Source organism: Dysidea avara, chromosome 12, assembly GCF_963678975.1.
Source record: "Dysidea avara chromosome 12, odDysAvar1.4, whole genome shotgun sequence".
In the NCBI taxonomy this organism is placed as follows: Eukaryota; Metazoa; Porifera; class Demospongiae; order Dictyoceratida; family Dysideidae; genus Dysidea; species Dysidea avara.
This window is the reverse complement of record NC_089283.1, coordinates 12,545,655-12,570,875: the sequence shown is the minus strand read 5'-3', so window position 1 is coordinate 12,570,875 and position 25,221 is coordinate 12,545,655. Positions and strand designations below refer to the sequence as shown.

Here is a 25,221-nt window from a genome sequence, read left to right as displayed (position 1 = left end):
TGGCCACAAAACATTTAAAAATAATTTTTGAATTCTATACATGTTGGTACAAATTCCATAAACTAATTCTACCATCTCTTGAGCCACATGCAATAATCTTGTTCAGTTCAGAATTAGAAGAAGAGCTGTAGTCCAAACTTGTTATATTCTCTGTGTGGTAGTTAAGAGTAGCCAATGGTTTGCCCTTCTTACAACCAAACAGATTCAACCTTCATAATAAAAGGTAACTCATACAATCACACTAGTACCAACTGACCTGCCATCCCATCCACCAGTGGTGATAATCCTCCTATCATGCCTGATGGCAACTGAGGAAGTTCCTTTATTGTGTAATGATATGTTGTACTTGTGGGTTAGGGTTAGCTGGAGGAAATAAAACAAGAAAAGGTTAATTGCTATTATCAAACAGTACTGTATAAGTAGGGATCTCCCAAAAATGATGTGCATCACCTAAAATGCTGCCTTAAAAAATCATCCTAGAAACATCTTACGTGACGAAAATCACCTGTACGTTAGTCCATCTAACATCAAATACAGCATTAAAAACAAACAAACAAAAAAAATACTTACAGGTAGCCGGATATAGAATTTTAAAAAAATAACTGAAACTTGAATTTTTGCCTGCCTGCCTGCCTGCCTGCCTGCCTGCCTGCCTGCCTGCCTGCCTGCCTGCCTGCCTGCCTGCCTGCCTGCCTGCCTGCCTGCCTGCCTGCCTGCCTGCCTGCCTGCCTGCCTGCCTGCCTGCCTGCCTGCCTGCCTGCCTGCCTGCCTGCCTGCCTGCCTGCCTGCCTGCCTGCCTGCCTGCCTGCCTGCCTGCCTGCCTGCCTGCCTGCCTGCCTGCCTGCCTGCCTGCCTGCCTGCCTGCCTGCCTGCCTGCCTGCCTGCCTGCCTGCCTGCCTGCCTGCCTGCCTGCCTGCCTGCCTGCCTGCCTGCCTGCCTGCCTGCCTGCCTGCCTGCCTGCCTGCCTGCCTGCCTGCCTGCGTTTGTTTGTCCATATGCACCCACTAGTGACTAGCACCCACATGAGCAAAAACATTAAATGGTAAAAGCAGCTTTTATGTAAGAAGTAAAAGCGAAATAAAGTCTGTAGTAAACTTCCGTACAGGTAAACTTTGTTCTGAGGTGGTTTCTTTTTGGTGGTGTGGCGACTCCCTCCTCAGATTTTGTGAATTACCTTTTCTTCGGGTTTTACAGGCATTTAACAATTGACAAACAATGGTGCAGGCCTCGTAGAATACCAGGAATAGCCTATCCCTTCAAGTTGAAAGGGAACATATCCCCTACAGATGCAAATGAAAATGAAGAGTAGCTTTAAGGCTTCGTAGAGAGAATTTGTGGGAAAATACACAATCTGTGCGTATGTTGTTAAAAGCAGTTTGTTTAACAAGCGCTTCCTTAGCAGTACATAGCAACATAATTGAAGAATTACAATTTTCATGAATTATGAAATCCAAAATTACAATAAATTAATTTATTATTGCACAACCAAACACCTATTGGCTACAATAAAATACTGTAGCCATACACACGTAGTTAGTTAATTCCAGATGAGTTAGCTAGCTGCATGGTGCCTGGTTTTTAGAAGTAGTACATCAACTTATTTTATAAATGCTCAGACTGAAATCGATTATGGGAATAAATTAATGCTCACATGACTATTACCACAAATTACAGTCTTGCCACAAGAAGTACTCAGATGAAGGCATTTTAGCATTCTTGCAATTCTACGAGTTGGGAAACGTTAGTTAAAGGTGAGAACTAGTCTCATAGTGCATTCACAAGCATTTTCAAATACAGACCACACCCACATTATAGATACTGTAACACGAGTTAACCACTCTACAATGAAATAGCATTAATACACTTGCAAATTCCCTGAGATTTTCCCAACTTGACTTTTTCCATGATTTTCTTAGGACTTGTTTGTTCATTATAACAAACATATATAGCTACAACATTACATGCTACCTAGCCATAATCGAGTCTTTCAGGCATGTATATATAAAGAAACCAGTGGTTACACTCGTATTGGCATGGGTGATTACGCAGGTTATTAGCCTGCAACGGAAGTGTTACATTTTAGCTGTAACATGGGCATTTAGGATTTGCCAAATATGTATGCCCGCAGCCCTTGGTCTGCGCCTTCAGGCTTTTTGCATACATATCAGGCAAAGCCATGTTACAATTAACTATTACATGTGTATAGATTAGGGTTGGGCAATATTAATTTGTAACATGCAATTATTTCATGAGTTATTCAATGTAATTATTTCATGAGTTATTCAATGCAATTATTGCAATATTGCATTTGAAAATTGAAACACGACCAATATCAATAAGAGTGCCTGTTTTCATGAGTTTACTGAGGCCCAGAATAGACACAAATTAGAATGATAATTATTGTAAAATGCGATAAATATTATCTATGCAATAATATAATACATGCAATAATTGTATTGTGGGAACTTGATTGGGCGATATTGCGTGATTTATTGCCCAACCCTAGTACAGATTTATAGCAAAACATTTCAAAAATAAAGTGAACACACTGACTGTTTCATTGATCATTAAAACTGATACAACATCATCAGCTGATCCAGTAACTCCTAACCCATTATCAATACAGTGGAGACACATTACTATATAAGGGAATAGAGTAGTAGTACACAAAGTTTTACCACACATATATCTAGCTACTGAGAGTAAAATGCAGAGTTGTAAAAAGGTGCTAAGTGATTTTGTGTGCAACACGCACATACCTGGTTCACTGTGAACTTTTAATTCAGATACAGGTTTACAATTTCGGCAGTCAAACAGTACAACACTTCCATCTTCAAAACCAGCAAGTATGTGGTTATTGTAGTAGTGAACACACATACAAGTACCTACAGAATACAAAAAGCAGACACATACAGTGGTACTACAAAAGAATTATATTATTTAATGTTTTAAGAGATGGTACGATACTGTATTTTGTTGTGTATCTAAACCTAATTGATAGGCCATCAATATCATAAATTTAAGGCCCACACACAGTTAAGCACTATCAAATCTTGGCCACGAAAATAAGAAGAGTTTATTGTGTGCAATAAGTGGAAAAGACTTCCACTCCAACTATCCACAATGAACACACAGTTCAGTATAATGGTACAACCACTTTCTTGAGCAGTAATTCATGTGGTCCATATTTCGTTATAGACATGATATCCCCCCTTACCATTTGTATTATCCAACGGTTATGCGTGGCCGCCATCTCAATAACAAAATCCGTTTGGTTAAACGGACACTACCAAAAATTATTTTTGTTGGCGCCATGCACAATGTTTGAGCATTCAAAAGTAAAACCTACAAAATTTATTTTACCAGCTGCTCTTTGAAAATTTCCCTTTCGAAATTAGCCCATTATATGGTATCATGATATGAACATATATCACAATACGTTAAATTATATTATCAGTGCAGCAGACCCTCAGTTATCCGAATTCCAATGTGTCTCAGGAAATGGAAAAAGTGTGAAGTTTGGATAACCGAAGCCCATACATTTACTGTATATACAGAATACTCTAATAAAACATACACCTGTACTCAAAATACTCTAATAGAAAAGTCATTTCCAATTTCAGATAAATGAGGATACAGATAAACGAGGGTCTACTGTATCATGTGTTGTGTGGCCAAGTACATTTAGTGCAGACGTATGACAGACAAGTGTGCATTTTACAGGTACAAAGAAAATGCTGTTTTCACACACCCAATAGTGCCTGAACAGAAATTAACCAGTTTTGCTGCCGAAACACCCTCGGGGTAGGGCATCTCCAATTCCAAATTTGAGTTGAATATGCCCAACCATCACTGAGATATGCACCTTCAAAGTTATTCTCTTTGTATTTTTCTTAATCTTCTTACATAAACTTTCTTTTTGCACACTTTAGAAAAATTGCAACAACTTATGCATGCTTTAGTCGATTGACTTCAAATTTTGAGAGCTGTAAGAGCATAATGCAGCACATTTACAGCCCAATTTTTGTACAGATCGAACTAGCGATTTTGAAAACTGCAAAAGTGATCTGTTGTCACGCCTACAGGGTAATCCACTTGACGGAATAACTTAAAATCAGTCTGTACATGAAGTTACTATCGTAGTGCAAACTTTTTGTGGTTTGAAAGTACTGAGAGTATTAGCTAAGGAGACATAAAGCAAAATCAAACATGTAAAAAAAAAGCATGATCGAGATATTCTAATAGAACAGTCACTGAGAAGTAAAAAACAGTGGGTCTAGGTTTCGAACCAAGGACCTCCACACCTATATACCCAAGCCCTTTACCACTCTGCCACTGCTGTCAGTTGCTCACCTCACTTAATTTCTACCTTATAAATGAAAGTTCTGGTTTAGTACACTAGAATGATAACTTGTAAATCTATCAGTGGAAATTCTAGAACATTCTATATGTAGTGCTCAGAAATATGTGTGCTGTATTAGCAATAGTTAATAATAGTGGAGAGGAGAGTGTCTAACACAATACAGAACCTCCATAAATGATTTTGCATGGTTCAATGGGATTCTCTCAGACGTGTTAACAAGTGCACACTGCCAGAAAAAAGAAATGTGATGATTGCACACTGGTAGAACCATAGATTATTAATCCCACTCACTTGTAGAACAAAGAAATGTGATGATTAAAGCAACCTTCACATATAGAATATACAATAAATCACAAAGTTTTACAGAGGATTCCCTTTGAATCACTCAAAATCATTTGTAGAGGCTCTGTATTGTGTTAGACACTCTCCTCTCCACTATTATTAACTCTTGGTATTAGAGTACTACGATGAAAATACCCTATATCAAGTGTGTCATGCGGCCAAGTACAGCTGGTGTGAGCAGGCGACATACTCATTTTACGGAACAAGAAAACACTGTTTTCACGTATCCAAAGCTCCATAGTGCTTGAATGGTATAATTAACCATTTCTGCCCAGCTATCATTGGGATATACGCGCCTTCAAAATTCGTCTTATTTCAGTTCTTCGTAAATACATATAGCCACACAGTCTTTGACAATTCCTGTAGTAAAGGATAAAAAAGTTAAAAAGAAGTATCAAGGCCAACCTTAGGCTGGCTTTGGAACTTGCAATTACAAAAAGAAGTGATATCCACACCAAAAACAGCCAAGCTGTGAAAAAGGTGCAGCCTTAAAAAGCCTGGGTGAAAAAAGTTGTGAAATCAAAGGTGACGGCCAACAAATGGCTGTAATGATGTTAATGCTAATACTGGTGTGCAATGTTAACATTAACACCATTGCAGCCATTTGTTGGCCGCCACCTTTGATTACACAACTTTTTTCACCCAAACTTTTTAAGGCCGCACCTTTTTGTCCACATGCATGCAAATACATATCATCCAACTGTTTGCCCATGTTTTTAGGTCACTACACTTGTTTATAATGTAAAGCATCCTTTTTGTTTGATGTTATAATGGCTGCATTCCATCATAGATTGTGTATGGTAAATAATTTTATGGCTCATCATCCCTAGTTTTTAGATAAGCCCAAAGGTTGGGTCAGGAAGGAAATAAAATCTCAGGGTTAGGAAATAAATACCCAGTCACATTTATACGAAGTATAAAGTACTCTAATAGAACAGTCACACCTACACAGGGAAAATAGCTAAAATGCTCTAATAGAGCAGCCACACTCAACTAATTATTATTAACAACAAGACGGTAATTTAAGGTAGCCATTTTGCTACACTGTTCTGCTCGTTACACAACCCTACATATTATAAAAACAATACGTGGAGCTTGCCCAGAATGAAATTGCTTGTACTTCAACTGTTGATGTAAAAATTAACATTTATTCTTACAATGCACAAAGCCATTGATTCACTACCAATCAATCTACACTTTCTAAAGGCAAGCTTAAGGTAAGAACAAAGGAAGAGAAAGATGATCACAATGACCACACTCTCTATTATTGGTCTAGCTGTATTCATAAACGCAGTGAAAATATGAAATAGTGAGGGTAGATGAAAAGCTGACTTAAGATACATGTACTCTAATACAGCAGTCACCCTAATAGAACAGTCACCCTAATAGAACAGTCACAGTTGTACAGCTGTATGCTATAGCAAAAAACCTAACGAACTGGTATAGTAATTTAAAAATGAAATAGGGGTCCAAGCAATAAAAGATAGTGAAACAAGGGATGAAAGATGGTATTACAGCATAACTTGGTGGGAAAATCCTAAACAGAATAATTGTTATAACATGCCAATGTACAGTAGGGAATTTCCCACCGAGTTATGCAGTAATACCATCATTCATTTCTTAATTGTTTCACTACTTTTTATTGCTTGAATCCCTATTTCATTTTTAATAATAATTTTTAATACACTAGCATTTGTCCTAATCATGTCTAGTATCAAGACACACAGTTGGTCTACCACACCAGTTGGTCAGCATAATTTCAGCTTCATGCTATTTTAAGAGGCAAAACATGAGCCCTTAAAAATTGGCATTTTTTTCTCTCATTCTCCTATTTGTACACTTACAAAAAACAGCTATAAAGTGCAAACACTATATTGCCTTGAAATTTGGCATACATGTGAATAATTTAAGGTGAATCTTGGTACCAAATTTTGTTTTAAATATGATAACTTTTTGTAGAGTTATTCATGTAAAAAAAAGACCAATTTGTTGCCATACCTACAGAGTAAACTGCTTTATGTGAATAAGTTGAAAATTGGTCTATACATACTGTAGGGTAACCATCATAGCTGAAACCTTTTGTGGTTTGAAACCAGTCAGAGTATAGCCAGTGAGTTACAACCATTGGTAACGTGACATAAGTACTTCACTATGTGCACACACAATAATTATACGTATGCATCTATTTAACGCCTATGTATGCACGAGGATTCTGTTGTCACATTGTTGTACATTGTATCAGTATAGAAATTGCATGACAGCTGTCAGATTAAACTGTGGGACCTTTCACTTGTGAACACATCTTTATTGTAATTTGTGATGTAACAGTACACTGTCTGCTGGGTGCTAACTTTTTAAAGAAGCATGGAGTTGTGCTAGATTGTAAGAGTGGTACACTTTCTTTGGGACCACATGTAGTGCCAATACATAACATACTACAGGATGTCAATGTGCCTTAATTTGCAACGAAACAGTCACAGTGAAATTGCATCTGTCTTGCAACATCTACTCAGGAAATTCCTGCCTGTACCATTCAGTTGATAACTTGCAAAGTTGAAGGAAATACTAGTTGTTTTGAAGACTCCATGGAGGGCTTGGTTGAACCTACTGTCACCTGTCAAACTACTTGTGTGTTGCTCAGTCTCTGTTCACAATTACTCCAGACAATAAGGTGATCCTACAAATCATGAATGTCAGCCCCAGTCCAATCAAGGTGTGTAAAGGTACTGGTGTATGAGAGGTGATTCCCATTCACAGGATTCAAATGGTTTAGTGTAAACAACTTGGAAGATGGCAATAATGAGTCATGCATTCCAGATGATAATCTGGATTCTACCATATTATCAATCACAGAAAAAACAAACCCATTGAATTTGTTGGTAGAGTATTTGGATGTTCTTGTCAAAGCAGGAGCACATCATGGCCGAACTCAAGTTGTGAAGCACACTATTGAGACCACTGGACCACCAATTTGACAACCAGTCTGGAGACTACCAAGTGCTTTGAAAGACAAAGTTGATGAGAAAGTCACCAAAATACTCCAAAAGGAAGTAGTACAATCTAGTGCCAGCCCATGGTCCTCCCCAGTGGTTATAGTGAAAAAGAAAGATGGGACTAGGAGATTTTGCATCAACTACTGGAAACTCAATGCTGTCAGTAAGAGGAGTGTGATAAAATTTTCTACAGTAAGTTGCCACTATGAGTTTAACATGATGCCCATAGGACTCACGAATGCTCCAGCTACTTTCCGACATCTCATGGAGTGTGTGTAGGCTGTGCAATGTCTTGTATACCTAGATTATGTTATTGTATCTAGTCGTTTTGTGACACCTTTCAAGAACACTTGAAGCATCTAAGTAATGTATTCTCTGCTTTAAGGGAAGCTAGTTTTAAATTGAAGCCTAGTAAATGTTACTTTGCACAGGAGGTTCATTATTTTGGACATGATGTTTGTGCTGCAGGTGTATCACCAGACAAAGCAAAGATTGCAGCTGTCTCATCATATCCTGTCCCTGTTGATGTAAAGCAGCTAAGACAATTCCTTGGGTTGATGAATTATTATCAAAGGTTTGTGCAAAACTATTCTAAGATAGCAGAGCCCCTTAACAAGTTACTTAGGGAAGGCAGCACTTACAAATGGGAGACAGCTTGTCAGGAAGCTTTTGCAGAGCTTAAGTATCAATTAGTTACTCATCCAATCCTGGCATATCCGTAATTATTTGTTATCAGTTGAATGGAATTATTCAACCATCAAAAAGAAGCTTTAGCAGCAGTGTTGGCAATCAAAGAAGTTTATCCTTACCTACATGGTTTTCACTTTCACACTACTCACTGATCATAATCCATTGACATCATTGAAAGGGATAAAAGGTGTAGGGGGAAGGCTGATATTATTTTCACAACAATTCAATTTTGAGTTCAAGTACAAGCCAGGCAATATGTTACAAAATGTTTACATGATTTCCCAAATAGCTTTCGTGATTTCTGATTGCTCCAGCTCTTTGGGTTTGTTCAGTGAAGCACAGTTGAAAGATGACCAACTAACACAAGCTATTACAGCATTGCAAAATGACGGAGAGTCACTTCCGCACAAGACAGCTCTAGGATTACGCCGAATGTTTCTACATGATGGGGTGCACTACCGCCAGTTCCAGAAAACTTCTTTGTCTCCATGTGCTGCACAACTGGTCAATCCTACCAGCATGAGAGATAAAGTCCTGACACAGCCCCACAATCAAGCAGGCTATCTGGGAATCCACAAACTCTTGAAAAGGTGAAACAGCAGTTTTACTGGCCTGGGTATGAGCTAGATGTTGAGAATTGGGTGCGTTCATGCCAATCCTGCCAAAAGCGTAACCCACCCCAGCCAGCTCCTCAAGCCCCAATGGGTACAATTCAAGCACACCACCCATTTGAAAAAAAATTCATGAGACATAATGGCTACCCACATCTTCAAAGGGACACAAATACATAGTGGTAATAACTGCAAATGGATTGAAGCATTTCCCCTTCAGGTAACAGATTCTGATACCCTGGCCAGAGTGCTAGTTGATGAGATTGCGTGTTGATATGGAGTGCCAACATACCTGCACAGTGACCAGGGGTCTAACCTAACATAAACAGTGAAGTGATTCCATCCACAGACGAACAGAGCAATGGGCAAGTAGAAAGATTTAATCTTATGTCAGAAGCTATGCTATCTAAGGTTGTCAGTGAAAACCAGAGGAATTGGGACAGTCACTTACCCAAAGTGTTGTTTGCATACCAAACTGAGTCCACTGGATTTGTGCCATTTCTTGTTAATTAAGGGCGCTCTGCAACTTTGCCAGTTGATGTTATGTTATAGGAAGACTATCGATGTCTTTGGAAGAAGGTAAAGGTCTTCCTGAGTATGTGGAGCAAGTTGGGCAGTCTCTTAAACAAGCATACGATAAACTCCATCGCAACAGTGTATGTAATGGTCAGCATACTGTGAAAACTGATACTGTTTCCAGGAAGATGACTGCAGACCCAAAGACTACAAGAAGTTACAAGTTACACTGAAGCAACACCAGCTAGTTCACCACCAGCAGGGTATACTAATATTGGAACTTGCTCCAAGCCACAAAGGACTTGTCATCTCACAGACTTTAACAGAGGACTCAATAAACTTACGGGGAAGCAGTGTGACATAAGTACTCAACTATGTGCACACGCAATGATTTTGTATGTATCTAATTAATGTCCTATGTATGCGTGCACATTCTGTTATGCCACATTGTTGTATTGTATCAGTAATTGATAACATTCGAGCCCGTTACAATAATGCACATGGTTGATAACAATCATTAAAAAGAATGGTATTAACATCATTTCAGCCATTTCTTGACCCACCACTTTCAATTCCACAACTTTGGGGCCATGTGATGTATTATGTAATTGCATTAATTGTATGACGTGTTTATACATTGCATGCACTGCAATGGAAATTATAAAGTTGTAGTTTTGCTGTGCTATTGCTGTATTTAGATTAGTAATCTATCCCATGTGAACTGAATAGATGCTACCGAACATGATATACTGGTAACGAGGATGGTGTATGCGACACCTTTTATCACAGCTTTACTGTTTGGGAATAGATTCATTTTTATTAATATGTTAGTATGAAAACATTACAAGTACACACATTATTTACAAAATAGAACTAACTACATAAGATCAAAGCTATATTGGCGATACATTGCTTAGTCATGTTTAATCACTTCACCAATTCTACTTACCGTAGATTCCCTAAAAATTCGGCAGAAATAAATTAATTCTATTCGTGTCTGGCCGAACAATTAGGAAAAAAATGTACCAACCTTGTGCTATTGTTGAATTTTTAGGGATCTATCCCTAATACAGTCTGCACGCTTCATGGCTATGTTATTTGCGATCCGTTTACTGCTTACTTTCTGGATTTCTTTCAACAGGAATGCCTTGAGGCGGAGCTGACGATTCCACAACCCTCACTTGGCTACAGCGCTATATACTATGATTGCCTACATTGTCCAGGAGGGATGGTCAATGTCATTACTACATCGCTTTTGAATACAATCACCCAGACGTAATATTAAGGATTTCAACAATTAATAAAAATAGAAACCACAATCAGTAATATTATTAGGCTATCTCGTGATAAATCTCGCTACCAGGTGCTGAATTAAGTGCTCCATGCATGGCTTAACAAAACATTATCTGAGGGTATATCATGTTATACAAGGAGATGTGAGGCCAGGAAAGATTTTATTCTGTGAACAGAAGCGATCGTTTTGCGGTAGCTGTGAATGATGTCACACGATGATATCGTTGGGTACGTTCCCTGAACAATTTCACACTTGGTGCTTCATCCAGTATCGAGGTAGAATGTTGTGTGGAATCCTCAGTACTCAAGAGACCTTAGTATTCCAAGTGCCGAAAAATTAGCGCGCTTATAACTAGAAACTTTCCTGCGCTTGCCGAAATTTAGAGCACATTACGTTCAAAGCACGGGGAGTGCCGAATATTTAGAGATGCCAAAATTTTAGGGAATCTACGGTAGGCACAATGTCTTAAACAGTGTATTTGCAAAATCTTTCCTGACTTTACCACTGCAATATATTATCACTATAATCGTGGTGATTGTTCTATTGGAGTATTTGGCTGCTCTAATAATGTATCTTTATATGCAAAACTTCAAACATTAATCATGTTCTGTCCCTGGTACCCTCACTGCATACAGCTCACGAATTTATTTTAATACTATATATATCGTATAGCCGGAAAGTTTGACGAATTTTTCGAGTGAGCGTTGTTTCGCCAAACTATAATCCACCAAATTGTTTGTCCAATACAAATCTGTATTAGCTCTACGAAATTCGCTAAACTTTTTTCTTGCCAAAATCTTATTGTGGCAAATTTGCCAAAGTTTCCTCCCGCTGGCTATATGGTATATTGTACTGTACTATATATATTATGTGTGTGGTCCAGTAGGGAAGAATGACTTTCCAGCTACTGTGAAGTTGAATTTAGTCCAGTAAATCATATACAACAGACACAGCAAAACATAAAGTTAAAAATGATGTGTTTAATCCATTGCAAGAAGGTTTGTATATGCTGTGAAATTCAGATGATTTACCGAAAAGATGTCACAATTAATATTCTGCACAAAGTTTGGTAACTAAACACTGACATCCTATCTAGTAGATGAGAAAACAGCCAAATGGGATCACGATATCTGAGAACCACTGCATTGGAAGGAAGAATGTTGTTGCTTTAGTTTCAATGTCTGAGATGGTGTCATAAGCCATGTATCACAGAATTGGAAAGTGCCTCATTTTAAAAAGCTTGTTTATAATCTCAGTACATAATACATATATTTCACATGGCCATTAATAAAACGTCTTTATTTTTACTCTTGTAATAAAAAAAAAATATGTGAGGATTGCTTCCTGTTTGGGTAATGATGCTTAGCAGTATACAGTAGCTATATAATAGCTGTAAATGTAGCCAATATATTACCACTATGGATTCTCAATTCATACTGAAGCCATTAAATACCTTTAGTTGATGGTTTAGTTACTTTCAGTGTTGTAACTAATTTACCAATAGAAGTCTCATAAATGTTGACCTGTATAATTTGTAAATACAAAATGTAATTAGAAATACACATAATACACAATAATAACCTGTCCAAATTCAGAACTAGCAACAGCAAGTCTATCATGTGATCCAGTATCATGTGATCCAGTATCTGCACACATAATACACCACATGTAATATACTCTACAACAACAGAATAATTATATCAGTATAAGCTTACATGCAACCACTTTGAATATAGTTTGTTTCAAGGTGAAATTCCACACATGAATGGTTTGAATACAATTACTATAGCTACACACAAGGGACAATTGATGTCAACTGATCTTTGAAACATTATTTAAATAACTGTACAAATTTACTGGGATAACATTATTCAATAACACTGGTGAATAGCTGTCATACATTGTGATAAAGGTGACAAGTACTCTTACACATTGGACATGCATTAACAGTCCAACATATAGGTAGGGCTGTATATATCGTATATGTGACACTGAGGTGAAAACAACTATGACTGCTGTTACAAAATATGTAAAATAGACAAATGTGAATAAGATTGTTGATGACAGTGACCGGTGTTCTTATTTCATCACATACATGCTTTAGATGGGAGGGAGTTGTCAGAAAAGAAATAGATCAGTTACTTTACATGAAATACTGTCAAGAGACCACTACAGTTGTGATACTGAATAAAGTTAGTAAACAAAAATGAGATCATTAACTGGTCATTTAACATCACAATTTAGGGTTGGCTTTTAAAACTTGCTGACCTCATCTTTTAATAGCCAGGCTGTTTTATTTTTTATCAGTAACCAATGTAACAGATGTAATTCCATAGAAATATAGCAGCCATCTTTTTAAATAAGATTACGCCATTGTCTTGTTACCTTGTCTCAGCACTGAAAGCTTGCAAAATCTTGGATCATCCACATTGAATAAATTCAACTTTTCCTGTGCACCGATGTCCCATACTTCCATCTGTCCACCTCGACCTTGACTACAAATAATACAATAGCTACCAGTTAATGGCACAGGTTGTTACCTGATTATCTTATTGTGAGCAATTTGCGCTACACCGACCACCGGTCTCTCATTAGCAGTTGTCACTTTCCAGTCTTCCCTCTTACTGACCAAGTTCCACACACTCACTCTACCAGATGTGCACCTAAAGATACAGTCATTTGTAAACCTAGAATACTTCATGTTACAAGATCTGTATTACAGATCTACACAAAAAACTTGCTACACGTTTAACTATAAAACGTGACTAATTTTGTCACTAAAGAGGCATACATGTCTCTGTAATTTGCTACTACTGTACATACACTGTATGAAAGTCGCCTGTATTTTACTTTAACACATTATTCATTTAGTGGACTATCAGTAGAATACTAAGGGACACAACCTCAAGCGGATGATCATGAAATAAAATATAAATTGCATATACTGATTAACTTGGTTAAATGCCCTGCAGTGTTTATTACCTTGGTTCAAAAAATCAATTCGGCAACTATTCAGATTCAACCACTACTTGATACTTGAAAACAATGTTTAAGCGTCATTGTCATCAAAATTCATTGTGGCACCACTCAAGTAGGGTTGGGAAATATTGAATTTGTGACATGCAGTTATTGCATGAGTCATTTAATGCAATTATTGCAATATTGCATGTGAAAATTGAACACAACCACATAGTTAGAAAAGTCCATATGACTGCTTGTTTTCACTAAGAATTAGTTTACAAACACAACTTCTTCGCTAACAATTTAATCAATTGACATACTGTAGTATGCATGAACTGCATCAAATATGAGGCCTAGAAAAGATACTAACTAGATGATAAATGCAATAATTATTGCAAAATGTGATAAATATTGCTTATGCAATAATATTGCGAAGGCAAATACATGCGATAATAGTATTGCGAGCACTTGATTAGGTGACATTGGCAATTTATTGAAATATTGCCTAACCCTACACTCAAGTGCGATTAAAGATGCAGCATTTAACCAAGGAAATACGGCATACAATGGCTCAGAACATTTCCATGCACACTTAAAAGTAACATGACATACTGTTACATTACAATCAGTTAACTATGACCATATATGTGACCGGATTTGCGAAAAGGTACCTTTTTCACACATTTTACATGTCAGCGAACAGGATTTTATAACAGTTGACTCCTTACTCTGATTACGTTGCTGTTTGTATCATAATGTAGCCAGATAATGTAGCTTTACTCATGGAAAATTTCAGGCAATTATATGCAATGGTAAAAAAGTTATGAAGTTTCAAAGTTCAAAAAATAGGTCAAATTTTGTGTGTGAAAAAGGCACCTTTTTGCAAATCCGGTCACATATATACATGTATAAGATGTGAAAACAAGGTGGAACATAATAGTCATCATCAATTCAGAGCTAGCAACAACATATTATTGCATTGAAGACATTACAAACAAGTCTTCAAATTCTAAAAGCAATCACAGCATCATCAACAATAATTTCAACATTATAATAGCTACATAACTTTTGGCACTAAGATATTAGTGAATTAGCCTAATAACAAGTGCCCATACAGAACAAAGACTAAATTCTAGCTACATTATCATTGATCAATCAGAACTGTAGTTATAGGGTAAGGCTACTGGGAAGGAAGTTAATGAATTTGGCAAAAGAACATCATTTCATCAAGCTAAACAAACCATGCAAACCTTTCCACCCACCAGATATCTGTCTAGCTATACAATTTGTCAATTTTTCTACCAGAAATTCATCATGACAAATTCACTCTCACCATGCAAACTCACTTGCTATAATTTATTTATTTATTACTGAGTGATACAGAGTATCATGACACACAGATCAATATCGGTAACCAATAAATTTGAAATCGACAATAAATAATAATACGATACTGCGAATCTTTTAAAACTGTTAAACGATGGCTGGTTGACAATGTTTTCTGGAAGACTGTGGTAGCAGGCCCATCAATACCTCAGTGCTTACTGATGGTAGGTATATATCATGGTAAGGTGTTGTGTACTGTAACACTACAAAATTCCATTAACAATACATACACTATACCATGTAGCCATCATTTCTAGTGTCTTTTATGTCCTGGTTGGATTTATCAGGTTACCACTATTTAAAGCCAGTTATTAATATTACATACAGTGTAACAATTAGAAATTGTTAGAAGCCATACCATTGCACTTATAGCTATCTATTTTAAGTATCATTTCTCTTTCATCTATATATGGAGCAACACAGCATTTAGCTCTATAGTCATCTACAGCTAACACTAAAACTCACAATACATATAATTATACACCTGGTCTAGTTTGATGCATGTGGAATGGACATCTTGAAATGTAATTGTTACTACATGTAGGAGAAAAATGTTGTCGCTCCTCGTAACAGTTGCTGTTGACATTGTTTGCCAGTTTCCTTGTTCTACTATATCATTCAAATTTGTAGAACAAATACATTGTAACTTGTGAATTATTTGTTCTATTATTCATAGATCAGTTCCGTTGCAAATATTCTGTAACTGGTACCAGTAAAGATTGTCTCCATCCAAATATACTAGCCACTTTGTTAGTTTGCTCTGTAGGCATGTATATAGATTTTCAAATGTGTAAGTATGGCTGCTGATGAAAGAATTAAGCAGTCCCTTGAGTTACTGTGCCACCAAAGGCTGCTGGGCCATTAAGCTAGAGTGCTACCATGAGTTACGTACCAGGTGTTACTGACCTTGGTATACTCGGTATCCTTGGAGCATGCAGATGTGAATGCTGTCACATATACTATAGGGATGGTTGTAATTGTCTACCGTGTAGTCTGGACAGTTGCATATACCAGATATTAAATATGGGTGTACGATATGCTAATAATTCACCTTAGCTAGTAGTTTTGCTTGCCAACGTTTCTCTCTGCACGGTACCCACACCAACTCTTTAAGAGCACCACATCACTTCACTAAGACATACATGCTGTACATTGTAAATAAAATTTTATTTGTGTCATGATGGATGGTGCACATAGAAAGCAGAGCCTGTACAAGGTGTACTGGTGTAAACATTGGAGAACAGTTTTTGAAGTTTAATAACTTTGTGTCTGTCTACGTGTTACAGCTACTGGATTGTGCTTTGTTGAAGTTTTCATCAACAAAAATCAATACATTTTTTATAGTGCATGAACTTGTTAATGTGGAATTCTAATCCGAGGTTCCAAATTATTCCTTAGCTATAGTAGTTATTGTACAACAGGAAATTTGGATGGAAAGAAAGTTGGATAAATCCATGTTACTTTTTGATGAAAATCAAACTGTTTAGCAGTTCATATACAAGGTTGTACATACTGTATCCTCAAGTTAGTTCAATATTCATTTCTTGTATTGTAGCTCTATGGTCACACATACTTCATGTTAAAGAAAGGCTCCCAGGGGTCTACATTTATCTACCTTACTAGCTGGGAACACACATTTTTATTTCATGTGTTTAGGTTTAGCAGTATAGTGTATGTGTGATCTGTATCTAACAACTGGGTAGTCATGACATATTATTTGTATTGTGATACAAATAATTATTTTATTCTTAATTAAATGAATGGGCAGCTAATAAGTGATTCTATTTCTCCATTACACCTGAAGTCTAGGAACTACATCGTTAAAATGTACATGTCCATGATAGCACAATTGATATTCCAATACACGATCATGTCACGATACCTACAGCTAGAGCAACATGACATTCCAAAGAAATATTATAATCAGTTTCACTGATGATACTGACCTTTATATATATATACCTATCTAGGATAATTAAATAGCACATGCCATGTCAAGACACATAGAAACATACCGAACAACACAGCTATAGAAAACAAGAGCATTAGTAAGACACTGCTGAAACATCACAGATACTGTATAGCCTAAATATTTCGAGAGGGAAAATTTTCGCTGATTTCGCAGTTTTGGGGATTATCAGTGAACATTTTATCCTTAGACCTCTATATAGTCTAATACATTTTGCAAATTTTATTTTTAGCAACATTGCTCAACCTCGAAAAATTTGCCCCTCGAAATATTTAGGCTATACAGTATCCTAAATGTTGTTCACATGTTTACATTTCACATCAAGAAAAAACTAGTTCTGTTTATAATACAACTACTGAATCCTTAGATGATCAACAGCATGGTACAAGAACAGCTGTGACCATTATGATGTACCCATATGATGTTGAGGTAGGTACTGCTAAGCATTCTATTAATTTATCTATGCCACACTATGATGACAGGTACATAAAGCATACCTCAACATGATGGTATGCAAGTGATACAACACAACTAAGCTATGAATAACATTAAAACATGCGGATAAATTACATAGCTGTTGATTGTTGACGCAGCAGGGCGGTTCTTAATGGTATAGACAAGCTGCTGACCACAACAGACAAACATAACAATTATCACGTGACCTATCAACCTGCGCGCGTTTTTAACATCAAGTAACTAGGCCAAGTTAGAGTAAAATAACATTATAACATAGCAATTCCTCCTGCCCTTATATCTTACACCTCGTCTTAAAACAAAAACAGCTATTTTAAGTACGGTCACGTGGCATGCGTTACGCCCACTCCGAAGATAGCTTACTTAATATGGCTTACCCGGATAAAAGAAGCGGACTATCCGATTTTTCAGAGTTAGTTAAAAAGGCTAGAGCTGTTATTTCACCAGTACGAGGTCTTAGGGTGTAGAACGGGTCAGGTGGAGCCGCCATTTAAATAAAAATTCCTTCACAAAATAAGGTATACGGCTGCTCGTGACGTCATATCTGCTGCACATTTGCTCCCGCCCGTCTTCTCGCAAAGAGCTGACAGCGTTGATCAGGTGAGGTAGAAACTCCAGAGAATTCTTCAAAGGTAAGGCTTTATTTTGGTACTTTAAAAGCAGTTATTCTGTTTACGTTTTAGTTAAGGTTTTAGCACTTACGCCGGACATTTTGCTATGGCGTGGCTATAGCTATCCAGTGTAACTATATTTAACTCGTAATTTAGGCTATTTTTTGTCATTTCTTGTGTGTAATGTTGTGTTAAAAGGGTTTGTGTTTTAACAGCGTTGTCTTTTTCGTTTTTAGCTGATATACCACGCTGTTTCTCACTTTGGTGTAGCACGAGTACCGGAATCCAAACATATTCGCTCACAGTTTGTTGGTAAGCATTTGAAATGCTTGTGTAATGTTTGTTGTTGTTATTGTAGTTTATTTCTTTGATAGTTGTTTGTTTTAAGTGACTTTTCTGAACTGTAACTATAATTAGAGTCTTACCCAAATGTATTTGAATTACTATATAAATTACTTGAAAATATTTATGTATAAGGTTAGGTAGTTGTTAGAGGTGCTTGCAGAATGTTAGCTCCCAGCTGAATTACCTTGAGATGTTAGTCACATTTTTAAAAAGTGTTGAGTTTAAATTACTTTTTATTTATCATTTACACCTTTAATATAAAGGTCATCAATTAAGTTTATCAGAACTAAAATTTTTACTATTTGCAAATCACTGGCTGTTTGGAGTGTTGCAATACTTTTGTGGCCTATTGTTTTTGCTTAGCAAAGCTAACACCTATATGCATTGCTCAGCGATATTCCTTCCAACACAAATCTGTTTTTTTTAGCTGGTTGTATGCAGTCAGAACTACCTTGTGTATATAGCTGTATAGTTATTGTGTGGAGTACATTGCCTTCTGAGCTCATGATTATGTAATTATTAGTTGCCATAATTACAGCAAATTACATTCACATTTTGGTGGGTTGATCTAATAGATTCTAATACAATACTGACTGCAGGCAATTAACTTTGTATGGGTTTAGCCACGTGTATTTTGTGATTTGCCACTAATCTCTGTGGATAAGTACTATTTTCATTTGCTATTTTTATGTTAAGACAGATCATTATAATACAGAGAAAAGTACCTACGATTTGATTGTGAATAGTGGTCATTATTGTGTATTCTTCAGGGTTTCATTTGTGATGGAGGCCGGAAAACAGCATGCAAATCCTACACCATCTAATCTACCAGAGATTCAACCAGCTTTTAAGAATCTTGATATTGCCCAGCTTATGCAAGGAAAGACGCTGACTGTTGGTAATTTGTTGGAGTGGCAGAGATCAGTTATTCAGGCAGTAGAAAATGCTAAATCAAATTCAGTGATTTCCATCGTTCCTGCCACAAGTGCAACTCCAGCTTCCCAGCCTGCTGCTAAGGTGACTAGAGTTCCTACTTCACGCACTGATACCGCAGTTGCCATTGCCGAGAACTCTTTTGCTGGCTTTAAAAATGTCCAGCAATACATTCAACAGTGTAACAGTGATACTCCATTTCAAAGCGATGCTATGGTTAAGAAGTATGTTCCCACTCTAAAGCCTATTAAGGCTAGCACTAATAATACACTGCCGGTTTGTGAGACAACGTCACAACTTGGATCAAGTACGAAAGTAGCCTCAACATCTGTGCCTGTAATACGAGGTGGGACCAGCAGTACAGAAAGACCAGCAGTGCCATTGGTACCCAATGTACAAATTCCTGTCAGCTTGGCCAATCAAGCAGTGTTAAACTCAATGTTATCAATGGCATCTTCCCTTCTTCAGTCTACTGTGAACAATACTACTGTGAACAATAATGAGGAAGCAACGCCAGCAAAGTCTACTGAAAATGTGGTTAGAATGAAGTCCCCTGAAATAGTTAGAGTGAAGTCTCCTGAAATAATTAGAATGAGGTCTCCTGAAATGGTCCCCGTGAAGTCACCTGAAAGTGCTCCAGCTAAATCTCCAGACCTTGCTCCCAGTTTGAGTCAAATTGTTGCAGCAAAACAAGCCACAGGTAACATCCCATATACAAACCATACAACAACCAATACAATTGTAACAACTACAACAGCAGCAGCTGAATCAAGCCAGAGTGATGTACAGACTCCTCCTAAGCCAATGTTCAATCTATCAGGTAGAACTCTGGTTACAGTACTTCCTAGAGGGAGTGGAGATGGAAAGACTACCTCCAGCCACAAGGTATTTGCTGATGACACTTTTCAACCTCTTGATTCCTTTACTGTTAACACTTCTGAAATGGGTAGTCCCCCTGCTGCTGACAAGGCTGTACTCTCCCCTACACCTTCTACTGGCCAAAAGACTGATAGTAGTAGCTCTGATACTTCTAATGTAAACAAAAATAACAACAACAGTGCACCAGTCAATGTTAAACAGGAAGTAGAATCTGTTTATACTGAAGACAACAGCACTCGTCCTGTGAGGAAGAATAAAGGCAAGATGAGTAGCAGAGGTAGAGTGATCAAAACTGGGGCAATGGTATACACTGAGAATTCTGATTATGAAGACGATGACGTATTCGTAAATAATTCCTACAAGCACAAATCTTCAGGTAAATCAAAACGGGCATCGGTGAAAGTTGAAGCAGACAGTGAATCAGATTATGATAGTATTGCTACTAATGCAGGTGGATAGTCATGCTGTTAATATGTGTGTATTACATATTATGTATTTCTGTAGCTGTTGAAAACGTCCCCTTGTATTCTGTGCACATGACTAACTCTGGTAAGTTTGTATTGATAATTGTATATAACTGTATGGAAACAACTCTTCCACAGGAATTAGCTTTAATAACATTTTAATTCTCAATAACGTTCTGGGAGTAGATTTTTGTGCTCTGTTTATGGCTACAGTTAACAGGATATTGTGTGTTTCTGAAAGTTGTTTTAATGTTGTTAACATGTTGTACAAACCCTATAGTTATGCCAATAACTTCTGTTATATGTAGTTCTCATAATGTTGTTTACGATACTAGCATGTGTATCTAAGTACATAAATGCCCTGTACATGTTATAGGCACCTGGTTCCACCAAGTTATGTGGGATGGATACAGAGTGACTTTCATGGTACCTAACAAGGATGATCCTTACTTTACACCTCCCAAGGATGATCCTCCAGTAATGTTTGATGGTAAGTAGTATCAGGTATTGTATGGTATGTTATGTGTTGTTTTAGGTGAACCTACTTCCAGCTATTCATCATTGTGGAAAGGCTATGCAGTGTTGAGTGAAGTTCGTAACAAATTATTTTCAAGTTTCTCCACGGCTGCTGTTGTGTCGTTCAGATATAGGAGTGGAATGGAGACCATCCGAGTGCCTCTACTCTGGGTATGTGGAACCAACTGATACCAATAGTTGGTTTTATACTTGCAATTTACCTCTTCTCTAGGTGCCTATTTTAAGAAATCTTGGTAGTTTGCAAGAGAATGGTCCTTCAGCTAAGGTACTAAGAATGGATCATTTGAGGTACCTTTGTAAACACTACGACCTAAAATTCATGGACGAGCTAAATCAAGTATGTCAGAATAAGGTCAAGGACACCAATCGTACAGGTATGTCATCATATAACTCTGTTATATCATCAAAGTGTACGACATACTTTGTTTATATGTTTAGTGATTGAGCTGAATGATTCTAAAAGTGATGATCTTGATTATGACAAGATACCAGTTTGTGGCTTCTACTTTGATAATGGTGGAAAGAAAAAGAAGAAATCGGTGCCGTCGTTATCAGCCGTACCAATTCAGCAGTCACAGTCATCATCTAGGAAGCATTCAAGATCAGGTGATGAACGTTCCAGTAGACAGAAGCTGGCTTGTATGGAATGTCAAGCTGTGTTCTTTTCTGACCTAACCTCCTGCACTTACTGTGATTCTGAATTGAAGAAAATTACACCTGACCAGGCAAAGAACTGTCTCAATTGTGGAGAGATGATCCGCAAGAGATGTCGTAAATGTCCTTTTTGTCATTACAATTATGGCATCTTCACGTTTGGTCGATGGTTATGTGTCCATTGTGGTCGTTGTAATACTGCCAGGACACCAGCTTGTCTGGGATGTGGAGTGGAGAAACCAGCTGGAAGTAAGTGCCATATTATACAGTGTAGCTCCTTGTGTCTGTTTACTGTTATAGTGTATTCAAATATAGTGCTTATACAAAGAGTTGTTTGGAAAATTGGTTAGGATTTAGTTTTACATCTTGAATTTGGCAGAAAGACGTTCCAATTAAGGCCCATGTTGTTGCTTTGCATGTACCGGATAAATATCTGGTAGTGCATACTGTACGTACGAGTATACTCTTATATTGCTTAAGGTCATTGTAATTACATAAATACCACAGCTTCAGTCCTTGGAGTAAATGAAAAATAAAGTCTTCACTGTTCTGTCACTTCAATAAACAGCACATATTTGTGACCCACATCACAAATACATGTAATTTAAGGTGTTTCACCCAAACAGCATGTGTCTCGCATAGTATTTAGTCATGCGTGTTTAATAAAATAGTACAATGGAACCTGTCTAAACCAGACGCAAAAAGTTTCTTGGCTTTAATGTGCAGATGGTTGCTTAATACAGTTAGAATAGTGTATGAATATCTCACTAGGGGAATTTAAAATTTACTTTTTTAGAGAGGTGGCCTTTCTTTACAGGTGGCTGCTAAAACAATTTTCACTGTACCAAGTACCTTGTTTGTGTCTTTTCAAAATCCTTTTCCTCCTCTTACACAGAGGGAGGATTTATAGAAGACCAGATCACTCCAGTTAAGGCTCCTCCTGCATCAAGGACCCCCTCCAAGTTTTCCACCTCTTCAACACACTCCAGTCCTCCCCGGACCACACTGGACAGTGGTACACAGTCACCAGTATCTGGTGGGTCAGTGGAGGCTAGTCCCTCTGCTGCACCCCCAAGAAAGAGGGCTAGAAGAGAGTTAACATCAGTGAGTCAACTACCAGGCAATGATGACGTGATACCAATGGATGCATCCTCCAATGGAGACTTTAGTGATAGTAAGTTGAGAGATTTCTACATGTATGTAGCTGTCACTGTACAATTGAATATGTACACTTGTGAATGCTTTGGTGTTTCCCTATACAGCTTATCTTATCCGCAACATCAAGTGGGGTTCTGCAGCTGATGAGGTCACTGTAGTTGTTAAGATTGGTGGTCAGTGTATGGTGTGTTTCCCTGAGATCTGTGAGAAGATTATGTTGGACCACTCCACCGAGATCCTCACTAAGAAAGTTAACACTCTGAAGATCAAGTTGCTGGACGGTACTACCATTATGACGAGGAAGGGAGGCCTGCAGACCCCACACATTCATGATACTGCATCTCGCTCCTGTCAGCTATTACACTATCAGGATTTGTTGGTATTGTTGAAGGCATTCAACTACAAGGTGCCAGAGTCTTTTGAGAAGAGTGTAATGTCTCTGGAAAATGAGGTAAAACTATTGGCTCACTTTTATAGGTGATGTAGAGAATACAAGTAGGAGTGTCTAACCAATACAGCTTATATGTACAGTGAGAATATACCTACATAGTCACTCATACTTTTTGGCTTGTTTATTGTATTTGGGTACAGTGCAGTAAAACCTCATTTATTAGGGCCAAATTTTATTTGTGACCAGGTCTCAATTTTGAAGTGGTTTTATTTATGGGATGGTGAAATATGTGTACCACATGTAACTCCTCAGTTATACTTGGGACCTGCATGCTTTACATGGTCACTATAGCAGAGATAGATTTTAATGTCTCATTTTCATGTGTACGTAATTTGATAGGCTTTTCATACTGAATTGAAGAATGAGATTATGAAATGTGAAGATGATAAAACCACCGAGGATGACTACCCAGGTATGACTCACACATGCATGCATGCACGTACACATTTTTGTAGTAATTTCCTGTACTTTTTAAAACAATTTGTAGTGATTTATATAGCACTTACAGTATGACATACATAAATCAACATAGTTCAAATTATATACTTTGATCACTTTTGTTGTGTAGAAGACAAGGAACTGTTTGAGTACTGGACCGCGTTACATCAAACAGTGCACGCTGATCAAATCTACCAGGCACTCACAACTACCCTTAAGCAGTCCAACGAGTATTTGGACAGCATCAATGCAACTATGGATGGTGAGCATTAAATAGTACATTGTTCACTTCCATGTGTGTTAGCTATATTATATTCATACTTGTCATTAAATTTACTTAATAAATTCTGTTTAGTTGTTAATGGTGAGCTTGAGGCAGTACAGTATCAACAGAAAGCCAAACGATCACTTTGTGAAGTGTTGTCAAGTGAAATAGGATTCCTAAGGAGACGATCACTGAATATTATGGAGGCCTTAGTGCAGATTAACCAGTCTGAATATGAAGAGAAGACCAAGTGTTCTGATTGACTCTAGTGTCTATTGTGTTCTTTGTTCATTTATTGGTTATTATAAGTAATATTGCAATTGTTGTGAATAATGACGTGTATTGTGTATATAGTGAATTGCTGTATCTGCTTGTATTCTGGTCATTGTACAGTATTATTGGTTGTACAGGTTGTGTTTGTGTTAACATAATAATATATAGTGCTGCATTGGATGAAGTATTCAAATAAACTGTTGATATGATTATGTCATGTTCATAGAGTAAATGTGGCAGGAACTATGAACTTAAATTGACCACAGCCAGCTGTTAATTCCCAAATGCATTTTAATCCATCTGCAACTTTTGTACTTGCTGCAATTCTTACCTTTAATTCTTATGTAATAGTTAACTTACTTATCCCCTGCTACACTGTCACTTTCTGTACTGCAACCTTTTTTTGATTTTGTTTGTACTGGCTGAATATACTGCCAAGAGCAGAATAGGAAAGTTGCATTCTAAGTCATGTGAGCTATTTTTATAAACAAAAAAATTGCCTGCACAATGCTTAGTTTGTGAAAACAACATCAATGTTTCTGCCTGTTCATACACAGTCCTGTGGTTGTCTCCTAATAAGGACACAGTCCTATGGTTGCACTAAAATCTTGTCA

The 25,221-nt window shown here is 37.3% G+C and overlaps 2 protein-coding genes across 5 annotated transcripts; one reads left to right on the top strand and one right to left on the bottom strand.

The window, feature by feature from the left end:
- LOC136240285 (guanine nucleotide-binding protein subunit beta-like protein 1) lies at window positions 1-18,110 on the bottom strand. Of its 4 annotated transcripts, none has more exons than XR_010693762.1 (9): window positions 17,977-18,110; window positions 13,350-13,472; window positions 13,195-13,304; window positions 12,391-12,455; window positions 12,263-12,332; window positions 2,760-2,885; window positions 2,550-2,639; window positions 257-363; window positions 1-209 (listed from the first exon to the last, which is right to left on the bottom strand). XR_010693762.1 is itself a non-coding variant. In XM_066031225.1 (9 exons), the coding sequence occupies exons 1-9, from the start codon at window positions 18,087-18,089 to the stop codon at window positions 35-37; spliced, it is 975 nt and encodes a 324-aa protein (XP_065887297.1). In that variant the 5' UTR covers window positions 18,090-18,110; the 3' UTR covers window positions 1-34. The 4 variants fall into 4 exon arrangements, 3 of the variants coding, with proteins under 3 accessions (XP_065887297.1, XP_065887299.1, XP_065887298.1); XM_066031225.1 differs by having other exon boundaries at window positions 2,554-2,639; XM_066031227.1 differs by lacking the exon at window positions 17,977-18,110 and adding an exon at window positions 17,696-17,796 and having other exon boundaries at window positions 2,554-2,639.
- Window positions 18,091-24,787, top strand: LOC136240284 (uncharacterized). Its single transcript, XM_066031224.1, has 13 exons — window positions 18,091-18,231; window positions 18,447-18,522; window positions 19,326-20,818; window positions 20,872-20,916; window positions 21,208-21,321; window positions 21,367-21,518; window positions 21,580-21,742; window positions 21,807-22,271; window positions 22,918-23,196; window positions 23,285-23,631; window positions 23,971-24,043; window positions 24,200-24,331; window positions 24,425-24,787. Exons 3-13 carry the CDS (start codon window positions 19,339-19,341, stop codon window positions 24,595-24,597), a joined length of 3,423 nt encoding a protein of 1,140 aa, XP_065887296.1. The 5' UTR covers window positions 18,091-18,231; window positions 18,447-18,522; window positions 19,326-19,338; the 3' UTR covers window positions 24,598-24,787.
- The last annotated feature ends 434 nt before the right edge of the window (window positions 24,788-25,221 follow it).

Bases quoted from the DNA above. Each gene is read 5' to 3' on its own strand.
- LOC136240285 (XM_066031225.1), bottom strand. From the start codon at position 18,089: ATGGCGGCTCCACCTGACCCGTTCTACACCCTAAGACCTCGTACTGGT. The intron at 13,305-13,349 runs GTAACAACCTGT...TATTATTTGTAG, and splicing joins GCTCACAATAAGATAATCAG to TCAAGGTCGAGGTGGACAGA. The intron at 12,333-12,390 runs GTTATTATTGTG...CAAATTATACAG, and splicing joins CTAGTTCTGAATTTGGACAG to GTCAACATTTATGAGACTTC.
- LOC136240284 (XM_066031224.1), top strand. From the start codon at position 19,339: ATGGAGGCCGGAAAACAGCATGCAAATCCTACACCATCTAATCTACCA. The intron at 20,917-21,207 runs GTAAGTTTGTAT...TACATGTTATAG, and splicing joins TGTGCACATGACTAACTCTG to GCACCTGGTTCCACCAAGTT. The intron at 24,044-24,199 runs GTATGACTCACA...TTTGTTGTGTAG, and splicing joins CACCGAGGATGACTACCCAG to AAGACAAGGAACTGTTTGAG.